Source organism: Montipora foliosa, chromosome 12, assembly GCF_036669935.1.
Source record: "Montipora foliosa isolate CH-2021 chromosome 12, ASM3666993v2, whole genome shotgun sequence".
Taxonomy (NCBI): Eukaryota; Metazoa; Cnidaria; class Anthozoa; order Scleractinia; family Acroporidae; genus Montipora; species Montipora foliosa.
Window position 1 is genome coordinate 11,183,123 of NC_090880.1, and position 11,783 is coordinate 11,194,905.

The 11,783-nt window shown below is 39.0% G+C and overlaps 1 protein-coding gene across 1 annotated transcript in view; it reads left to right on the plus strand.

The window, feature by feature from the left end:
- LOC137980348 (deleted in malignant brain tumors 1 protein-like) overlaps positions 1–11,783 on the plus strand; it is a 62,924-nt gene that overhangs the window by 230 nt on the left and 50,911 nt on the right. Inside the window, exon 2 of the mRNA XM_068827762.1 lies at positions 5,022–5,068. Coding sequence (XP_068683863.1) covers positions 5,026–5,068 — 43 coding nt within the window. The 5' untranslated portion in view covers positions 5,022–5,025. The remainder of the gene's footprint in view (positions 1–5,021; positions 5,069–11,783) is intronic.

An 11,783-nucleotide genomic window follows, 5' to 3' on the forward strand; every position in this document is an offset into this window, starting at 1 on the left:
ATTTATTCAAGTTAAGCCGACTTTATCACATAACATTTACAAATGCGTACGACTTAAAATCGTTGTACGATTTAATAGGACAGGAAAGCTGGTCATTATAAAAAACTTGATAAATATAGGTAAGTAAAAGGTTCGAGTTAATGTGAGATCGAACTGGGTTTGCAAAAATGTTTTTCAGATCACGATCTCAATAATCCTTACTATATATACAAGGCGTAGCTAGACAGGGAAAAGTTATGAGACACTTTTTGTTTGTTTTAATCAACTTAGAAAACAAATATTCGGTCAAGGATCCGAAAGAACAATGTGTAAATTAAGCCAAACTTTCAACTTAATTACAAGGAAAGGCCTTTCCTTGCAGAAAATTGGAACCTGCTATTGAGATCAGCGGTGCGATAAATTAATTTCGAGTTCAATAATGCAACAACACAAAGCATTAGATAGATTTGTCACACGTGATTTGTAAGGAAAGCTCGTCAGCATAAAACCTTGATGAATATATTGGGAATGAAAGGTTCAAACGTTGAACGGGGAATGCAATTTTTCATGATCTCAGCGTGTAAGTTAACTTATGTAATATGCAGTGTTGAATCTGTTGAGAAATAATTATCATATAAACAGTGAATGAGCCATGAAATGCAGAAGCTTATTACTGGGTTGCCATTATGGCAATCCCAGTCAGAAAATGCGTAATATTTTGTCGTTTTCTATTTTTTTTCTTTTTTTTTTCCGTGTCGGTAAAAGTCTTGCCTGTCACTCCCCTGCTAAGTGGTGTTTTTGTGCATAGAGCCATCTGACGTATTTTCTTAGGATCGAGAAGTTAGTGGAAATGCGTAGATTTCTCTGGTGGACACAGTACAGAGTATTTAACTTAACCCAGTGGCATCCAAACCGGCCGTAACCGGCTGCGCTCAACGACCCCTGAATTACCGAAACCGGTCGTAACTGGCTGTAAACATGGCGGCTTGATCTAAGGCCTCTACCCACTCCCGTTAGAAAATCTATATGTTTTGTTGTTATGGAGATTTAGTAGGATAATTGACCGATCATTTACAGTCAAACCAAGTGAAGCGTACCCCTCAAGATTGCATTAATGAACTGATTATTTGAAACTTGAACGCGCTAGTCGTTTCAAGAATGCAATAATGAATTGATTATTCGAATATTGAACTCGCTCGTTCGATCCAAGAATACGGCTAACGGGTTCCGTTTCCGAAAAATCGATTCAGTATTGCATTCCAGAAAAGACTAGTAGGTTTGAAACCTACTAGTCGCAACAGTGAATTGATTTTTCGAAAACGGAAGCCGTTAGCGAATTTAGCCGTATTCTTGGATCGAGCGAGCGAGTTCAATATTCGAATAATCAATTCATTATTGCATTCTTGAATCGACTAGCGGGTTCAAGTTTCAAATAATCACTTCATTAATGCAATCTTAAGGGGTACGCTTCACTTGGTTTGACTGTAACGTCTTGTGAGCATATTTTGACAGCTGATAAGAGACCCCACAAGGGCTGGCTTTTTTCCCTTTCGATCGTGCGATCAAATTACGCGAAGACAACAGCCGATGCACCAGATAACGCATCAAACGATGGGGATATTCATGCTTTTTTTTTTTCGGATTCGGAGGATCTAGGGATCTAAGGGATCTTTTATGGTTTTCCTGTAAGAGGAGGGGATACTAGAGACAACAATTTTGATTTAGATGGCTTTAAAAGTGACGACGAAGATGGTGAAAACCAAGCGACGGATGATAAACAAGAAGCTCACTGGAATGATCAGCTCGATAATATATCATTCAAGTTCCAGATTTCGTGGCAGCTACTGCTCTCTATTTCGTTTTAGATAATCGTAATGAATTAAATATTTTTCTTAGTTTTCATAGGAGATGATCTATGGGAATTAATGGTAAACGAAACGAGTAGGTATGCCTGTCAAAAACTCTTAAAATCCCCGAGCGCATTGCCTTTTTTCAGGGAGTAAGCCGCGCAGAATTAAAGGCCTTTGTAGCAATTAGCGTCATAATGGGCATTGATTAGCTCCTGAATTTAGCTTTGTATTGATCAACCGATGGATTTTTTGCAAATAACAAGTTTTTTTTTCCTAAAATAAATTGGTACTCGAAGGAATTTTCGCCTTGGGCATACCTCGGAAGATCAGTATCTTCAACAAATAAATCAATCCGATCCTGCGTTTATATTCCGCAAATGCGAGAAAACCTCCAGCGATTTTCTCTGTTGTTTTTCTTGGGTTGTGTAAGTTATCTTTCAGTAAAAGTTTTCGAAAGAGCACTTTTGTACACAATTTGACCTTGTTTGTTCTCTCATGAAACATGATAGTGATCAATTAATCTTGCGGTTTTGTGTATTTCGACAAGCAGAAAACTCGTGGTGAAATTTTGTTTCGGCAACGGTGTTTGTGCATAATTTTTGCACTTATACCTGCAAGAAAACAAAGCGATTGGAATAAATTTCAAACAATTTTTATCCATTGAGTGGTTAGACTTAACTGTAAATTGCACAAGGCATATTTTGAGTTATAATATATATTTTTGACGCTCTTTGTTTAGTTAGTGATCAAAAACTCTCTTGATTGCTTAACGCACGCTGCTTCGAAAATTCTACCTTTACATTTTCAGTTGAGCCTTAGGACGTGTTTTGAATCACTTTTTAGCAATATTTTTACATGATCTGGAAGTTCACCATTTCTTCTTCAAGGTGAACTTAATTCTAGAACTCAGTATCTTGTGTACATTTACTGCGCATATGTTTATTTTTTGTGCCCATATATCACGGTAATTAACATGTCACGCCGGATAATCAATTAACCGTCACACGCAGCAACCCCAGATGTCAATGGGTTAACCTGCAATGGCGTCGAATGTCTTGTAACACGAATGGCATTTTAGTGGATCTTTAAACAAAAATATTAATATACCCTTATGGAGCTCAATAATGGAAAGTCAGTTGGATACAAAAACAGTGTGCTGTTATGTAGAACACACTGAAACCAAATGGAAAACTCTTCTGTGGTGATACTTGACGATTTGGGAACATTAAAGGGACACGGTCACGGTCTGCGCATGCTCGTGTAGCTGATCGAAACTTGAAAAAGTCAGCCTGACTTTTTCAAGTTACTAGCAATCACAAATTCAAAATGGCGTCTAGCGGAGGATCCGGACATGGTGGTAAACACATCAACTCAGGGCGGAAATGAAAGGTCGAAGACAGAGGGGAATTTGCTTTTGATAAAGATAGCATTTGCTTTAGATAAACTTGATTTAATGCAAAATATAATATGCAGAATTCTTCAACTTACCGATATTTCCATAATGGCGGTCAAGGGTGACAAGTCTCGAAGAGAGTGAATGCTACTTCGCATGTTAACCCATGACAGTGTCCCTTTAAATGTGAAAAAATATTTATAGCGGGTCACACGCACAACTTGATCACCCGAACTTGCACGATTATGCATAACATCCACTTGGCCCTTTGACATTCCATTGACAAAAACTCGTAAAATATTCACAGACTGGCCAATTTCTCTGAAATTTGAAAGGGTGATTGCTAATGAATAGAGAAAGATTTTCACAATAACTAAAAATTCCTGTGTTAAGTATGAGAATTAGAGGAAGAGGTATTAAAATGCGACTAAATTTGTTGCGTGCGTTGCTGTTTTTGTGTTTTGATTGTTGTGCAAATTTTGAAAGAGAATATTAAATTATTAAAAATTATCTACGGATAGATCGTTAAAAAAATCTTTATTTTTAGCGGTTATGTGAATGTAAAAAATGCAATGCTTGACGAGAAATAATCTTTTTGTTAATATTTGAAAGAAAAAAAATTTCGTGCATTGAAATGTGATATGTGAGGACACAGGAATTTTTTCTCTCTGACAAAAGATTTTGTTATTGTAGTTGTTTATTTGGGAAGCCAACAATATTTATTGCTACGACTTACTAGTGCGAAGATTGTTTACATGAAACTCACGCTTTTTGCGAATTTTGAGTGTCATGAAATTACATCATTTGCATGACAATAATTTTTTTTATATCCCTTTACTCTAACCAAGAGATATTCAGATGGTAACAAACTTACTTAACAATTTCTTCTGCTTTTGTGCTTGTCAGCATTGTGATTTGTGATAATTCGTCTATCACAGGCAACCCAGTGTATGCTTTTTGGAGCATCTAGGTGCAGAAAAGATAATGAATGCCTAGCAGATTGCAGCTGTGCATTCAAGCAATGTAATGGGTCTTTTGCAGCTGGCGATCACATGGTCCAAAAACCACCATACCGGAGAGCAAATTGCGCATTGGGACTTCTAAAACATAGCAAATCAATTTAAATTTTTTTCTTTTAGATGTCCCAGTGCTCAAGTTGCTTTCCAGTATGGTGGTTTTTGTACCACTTGATCACCAGCTGCAAAGGGCCCATTGATGCATATAGTAGTTATTTGACTCAAACAAAAAATGATCATATTGTAATTATATATATGGAGTAGGTCATTTAAATTAACTTAATCACAGAATATCTTACCTCTTATTTACACGTCATTTATCAGAAGAAAAGAACATGTAGTGGAGAGCACTCTAAATCTGTTGTTTATGGCTACAAGGCTCCAGTTGTTCAAACGATGGAAAGTGCTATCCACTGGATAAATCACTGTCCAGCAGATAAACACTAGCAAAACCAATTGAGTTATCCAGTGGACAGCACTTAATCCACCTTTTGAACAACTGGGGCCAGGAGGTCAATATTCGGAAAAAAATATTAATTATTGTGGGCAATGTCTGGCAATTACACTTGACCTTTATCAGCACATTAGAAGCTCCCTCCGCAGTCACTGCTCATCCAAAAAATTGTCACTTTCACTAAAAACAGCATGGATGTTGACATGACAAACCAGTAAGTACCATGGGTTTCAGAGAGTGTGCCCTTCCCCATCCTTTGAAACATCCTAGCCATGCCTCTGGACAGATTAACCAAAATCTCATCATGCAATGATTTGTTTTGATTTCAGGACAATGTTTAAAGCTCAAATTTGGTTGCTTTGCCTTATACCATGTGGTGAGTATTTGAAAGTAAAAGGCACACTTAAAAATTATTTCAAATGTTAAACCTTCATCAATGTTACATCCAGCTAGTAAAAGTTCTGCTTCCCCCGTCTTGAAATGAAATATACAAAATGAACCAGTATTATTATATAATTATGGAATTAGTTATGCCATGCACAACAGACTGTGCTGTAATTTTACTGAAACATGAAACACTTTAAGTTAACACTCTTGAGCAGAGGAAAGGAGAAACAGTTGAGCAGTATTTAAAATTTAGCTTTGACCGCTAGCATCAACATTTGATCAAGTGTAGCTATGATCTTCGCAGTTATGAGTGCAATTTTTGCAATTTCGTAGAGAAGCCTGAAAAATTCAGGACTTCAACGGTTTATTGTTTGTATGTTGAAGTCCTGAATTTTTCAGGCTTCTCTACGCAATTGCAAAAATTGCGCTCATAACTGCGAAGATCATAGCTACACTTGATTTCATATCCGCAGTTCATATGTGATTCATTTCATATACCATTTCATCAGCAACATTCGAATTGTCAAAAAGGTGATCAAGAAAGGTAAACATGGTAACTCTAACCCTCGATTTATAAACATAGCCTCCCTCTAACTTGAAGCAATTTTCCTTTCCCTACATGTACTTGTCATTTTCTATATTATTTATACCCTCCGTAACTTGAACCATGCCCGTCAATGTATGACAAATAAAAACAAACATTGTAATATTGGCTATTTCTCAAAAAAGTAAATTGCATGAACTCAATAGCAGTAGCCCAATGTTGTTTGCTTTGAAAACTGCAAAGTTTGCATTACCTCAACTTAAATACAACTTTATTACTTTCCTCCTCTTACTGCTTTGCTTTGCTTTCCCTGGAAGGAGTTGGCTGTTTAATATGTAAAACTCTGAAGATGAAAACTCTCTTGCCCATCAAAGGCTCTCAGAGAGATGTGGTGGTCATGTATGACTTTGAAGGAAAAACCTAAGGGAAATTTTAAGTATTCTTTTTACCCAGCCTAGGAGATGGGGAAAAGAAGGGAGGTTGAGGTTGTGAAAGCCTTCTATACTGTATGCAATGCATGAAATATGATTCGCACCTACGTACGAGGCACTACTTTAAGGCAAGAACACGTCACTGTGGATCAGTCAGTTGAATTCAGGACAGCAAGTGTCATAGACAACATCAAAAAACGTCTTCACCAAGACCTCCTTGGCGTCAAACCGACCAACCTTTGTACGTGTAGCGAAAACGAGATACGCCAAAGCTACATGTAGTTCATTAAGTCCTCACAGCCTCAACTACCCGGGTTGATGGAAGAATACAAGTTATGATGGCCTGGACGGAAGTGAGCCCTCCCAAACAAAGTAACTATGGCATCTCACTGAAAAGGATGTTTTCCGCGGAGAGGTCATTACAGAAAATGGGTGTCTCGATGTTATCAATGAGAAAGTCCAAAAGCTTCTAGAGCAGGACTACAGGTGTACGTGAGTTAAGTCTCTCCTGACCAGATTGATCATAGCAAACCTGAATGGTACCAACCCTTACAAGCCATGTTCACACCCGAAAGAGCCACAAAAGTTTGACTTGTCTTTGCCTGCTCTTCGAGAGGTCATGACGGTTTGTCCCTTAATGATTACCTAGGGAAAGGGCTAAACTATATTTAACAGTCTGCTCGACGTTTTGGCAGCATGGACATGGAATGAAGTAGCCTTTATCGGTGATATACGCAAAATGTTCAATCAAATCTTGGTTCATCGCGACAACCAGGTTTTTCACAGGTTCCTTTGGAGGAGTAAGATCAGCAACTCGCCAACAGTATAGCAATGACTCAGGTTGAACTTTGGAGACATAGCAACGAATGCCATTAATACATTAGCAAAGATATCTCAAGCCAAGTTCCCAGAAGCATCAAAGGAACTTCAAGACCATATGTACGTGGATGACATCGGAAGTTCCAAGGCAACTACAATGGAAGCAAAACATTATCAGCAACATTGATGCCATTCTTAAGAAAGGTCATTTCCAGATTAAAGCTTGGCATTCAAATCGTGCGGAGATTGACCAGTCCAACTGTGAACGCTGGGCAGATCTTCTTGGTCTCAGATGGGATAAACAAACAGACAAGTTTTCCCTGAAAAGAAATGAACTTGACCAGCTGGACTTTTTGACAAAGAGATGTTGCCTGGGTCTAATTGGACAATTATGGGAACCAATCGGTCTTGTGATGCCTGAAGCTATTGAATTAAGGATCGACTTGCAGGACTTATGGCATTCAGGCTACACCTGGGACGAAACTTTACCTACAGCAGTCAAGAGCAAGTGGATGGAGAATTTACAAGCCATGAATCACCTCTTAACAGTCAAATTCGATCGAAAGTTAAAACCAAGGCGCGTGATTGGGGTACCACAAATTCATGGATTTTGTGATGGTGGCAAAAGAGCTTATGAAGCAGTCATTTTCCTCCGATAGGAGTTAAAGAACAGAAGTTACAAGTGTCTCCCTGTTTTTAATAGTCAAGTCCTTTGTCGCCCCACTAAAGACAAAAACGATCCCGAGACTGGAGCTCATGGGTTGTTTAACACTTGCAAGGATATATGAAACTTGCAGAAAGTCTCTACAGTTTGCAAACATCCAAGACAGCAAGAAGATCTTCTGGGTGGACTCTTCTAGGGTTCTTTTGGATTAAGACCAAATCACATCAATTCAAACCTTTCATATCCGAGTAGCAGAAATCCAAGAAACTGTTGAGGTGGAAGTCTTCCGATTCATCTGGTCAAAGTTCAATCCAGCCAACATTCTCACTAGAGGAATAGAGCCATCGCAACTCACAGACTTGGTAAAAGGACCCTCTTTCCTGCAGTTACCCGAAGGACAATGGTCCAAATTTGAAGCTACATGTAGAGATCCCATTGATCCTACAGCAAAAGCTGATGTATTGATGGAAGTGAAAACTGAGAAGACTAAAATGCCAATGTAACACAAAGCAACCATAGTGGAATTTCAAACCAAAGTAGATCTAGGTAAGTCTGAAGACGATAACCCCGTTTTTCATCAACTGTTGAAGACCTGTTCTACATTTTCACAACACTCATTCATTCGCTGATTTATTCAGACAGAATGCTGGGAAAAAGACTGTTAACACAGGTTCAATCACCTCGGAAAAACAGCTATTCAACTGGATTCAGGCACACCTAGATCCCTCTCTCATTGACAAGAAATTAACTCCGAAGCTGGACAAAGCCTAATTAACAAGGCAAGGAGAAAGTACTGGATCATTGGAGTTTGTAGTACAGTGTACGTCCAAAGCACTCACAACAAAGTGCATTACTCGTAGGAAGCTCTGAAAGAAAACCATTAGAACAACTCATGGGACAAATCCCATCCTTGGGAGTTTCAGTAGGAACCCCATCATTCTTCAACACCGACATGGACATGTTTGGACCATTGCACATCAAGCTTAATCGTAAAATGCTGAAGGAGTCCCAAGTGATCATTTTCACCTGCATGACAACAAGAGCTGTCCCCTTAGAACTTGTGAGCAACAAGACATCTGACGCTTTCTTGATGGCATTGTGTGGTCACCCGTGCATTTGCTGGTCCGACTGCGGGACAAATTTTGTAGGAGCACAAGGGTACTTAAAGGAAACAATGTGGAGTTGGAACATCCCTAAGATTGAAAGTGTTCTATCTGAAGATTTCTTGTGTGATTTTAAATGGAAATGGAATATTTACCCCTCATGCAAGTCATCAAAATGGTGTCCTGGAAACCCTCATCAAGTCAGTGAGACAAAAGTCTGAACGCTATATGCAAGAATCAAGCCTTTACCAAAGAGCAATGGAGAACATTTCTCACAGACAAAACTACGTTATCAATGGACGTCCTTTCAACGCCAATCAACCCAAACGATATTTTCATAGGACATCACCTTCCAATTCCTCAACCAGAACCAGAAGAAAGGATCAACCCAAGACATCTTTTGAGAAATACAGAAAACCGCATAAATAAATTTCGGAGATGCTAGATGAGATACTTTGCACCAAATCTACTTCCACGAAATAAGTGGTTTCTCACCAGAGAAAACCATCAAGTCGATGACTTAGTTCTGAAAAAAGGAATTGAGTCATTGGGTGAAGAAATACAGTCAAGATAAAGGTGAACAACTGCAACGGGTCCGAAATGCATTGCCGAGAGGATCATGGTGGTCTGACCAGGTAAAAACTTGCAAATAGCATGTGGAAAATATTGAACACAGAATTTGCAGACGTAAACTAATGGATGAGCTGCTCCTAGAAAGAAACAGCCTTAAGCCCGTAAAACGACGCACATCATGACAATGGATGTCCGGTATTGGAGTCCTCAGAAGGACCATTTCTTATGTCTCAACTTTTGTCCAAGCTCATGTGAACGATAATTCTCATTTTGGAAGAGAAATGAAAAGAGAAGATAAAGAGGAAACTGTCAGTAACACCTCATCACCTGGTTGCACGTAGAAGCAAGTGTCCGCTCAAGGGGCAAAAATAACACTGTGTCTGAAGACCGAAACGAGAGTCGCCCATACAGGACCCCAAGAAAAACAGAGAACAATGCCGCAAGTGGCATCATACAAGCAACTGCAGGAAATCAAACGGCTCAACATGCTACGAATGCAGAAAAAACCTTTCCAAAGTCAGTGCCAGGCCCCCTTTAGTACATCAAATGGTATTAACCCATTGACATCCAAACCGGCCGTAACCGGCCGCGCGCAATGACCCCTGAAATACCCAAACCGGCCGTAACCGGCCGTACAAAATGGCGTCTTGACCAGAGGTGATCTTAGGCCTCTACCCAGTCTCCCTTAGTAAATCTAAATTTTTTGTTGTTATGGAGATTTAGTAGGATAATTGACCAATCATTTGCCGTGTTGTGAGCATATTTTGACAGCTGATAAGAGACCCCACAAGGGCTGGCTTTTTGCCCTTTCGATCGCGCGATCAAATTACGCGAAAACAACAGCCGATGCACCAGATAACGCACCGAACGATGGGGATATTCATGCTTTTTTTTTTCGGATTCGGAGGATCCAGGGATCTAAGGGATCTTTTATGGTTTTTCTGTAAGAGGAGGGGATACTAGAGACAAAAATTTTGATTTAGATGGCTTTAAAAGTGACGAAGAAGACGGTGAAAACCAAGCGACCGATGATAAACATGAAGCTCGCTGGAATGATCAGGTCGATAATATTCAAATTCCAGATTTCGTGGCAGCTACTGCTCTTTATTTCGTTTTAGATAATCGTAATGAATTAAATATTTTTCTTAGTTTTCATAGGAGATGATCTATGGGAATTAATGGTAAACGAAACGAGTAGGTATGCCTGTCAAAAACTCTTAAAATCCCCGAGCGCATTGCCTTTTTTCATGCAGTAAGCCGCGCAGAATTAAAGGCCTTCGTAGCAATTAACGTCATAGTGGACATTGATTAGCTCCCGATTTTAGCTTTATATTGATCAACCGATGGATTTTTTGCAAATAACAAGTTTTTTTTCCTAAAATAAATTGGTAATCGAAGGAATTTTCGCCTTCGGCATACCTCGGAAGATCGGTATTTTCAACAAATAAATCAATCCGACCGTGCGTTTATATTCCGCAAATGCGAGAAAACCTCCAGTGATTTTCTCTGTTGTTTTTCTTGTGTTGTGTGAGTTATCTTTCAGTGAAAGTTTTCGAAAGAGCACTTTTGTACACAATTTGACCTTGTTTGTTCTGTCATGAAACATGATAGTGATCAATTAACTAAATTAATCTTGCGGTTTTGTGCACGTGTATTTCGACAAGCAGAAATGCTCCTCGTGAAATTTTGTTTCGGCAGCGGCGTTTGGGCATAATTTTTGCACTTATACCTGCAAGAAAACAAAGCGATTGGGATAAATTTCAAACAATTTTTATCCATTGAGTGGTTAGACTTAACTGTAAATTGCACAAGGCATATTTTGAGTTATAATATATATTTTTCAAGCGCTTTGTTTAGTTAGCGATCAAAAACGTTCTTGATTGCTTAACGCATGCTGCTTCGAAAATTCTACCTTTACATTTTCAGTTGAGCCTGAGCACGTGTTTTGAATCACTTTTTGGCGATATTTTTACATCATCTGGAAGTTCACTGTTTCTTCTTCCGTTGAACTTAATTCTAAAACTCAATCTCTTGTGTACATTTACTGCGCATATGGTTTATTTTTAGCGCTCATCTATCACCGTAATTAACATACGTCACGCCGGATAATCCATTAACTGTCACACGCGGCAACCTGGATGACAATGGGTTAAACATCGGAGGAAATGCTGTTCAGCACAAAGAGAAGTTAAAGCTCATCAATGGTTTGTGCCCTGTTAAAAAAGTTGGAGTCATGAATGGAAACAGGGAATTTGTTGAAGTCCTTGCGATGTTAGACTCTGGATCCAATACCAATCTTTTCTCAAAGAATGCAGCCAGATGACTTGGGTTGAGTGGATCAGCAACATATCTGACCATGAGTTTGGCTGGTGGGAAGAGGAAAAGTGAAGCATCACAGGTAATCGACATCACAGTTGCCTCACCTGCTGACGATGTTATTAATTTAAAAAGATGCTCCAAGTTTACACTGTTACAAGGCCTTGTGGTAAAGCAAAAACGCTTTCCGAAGAATTAGTGCGACACTACACTGTACCCTCATCTCAAGAACGTTTGTGATAAACTACACCTTT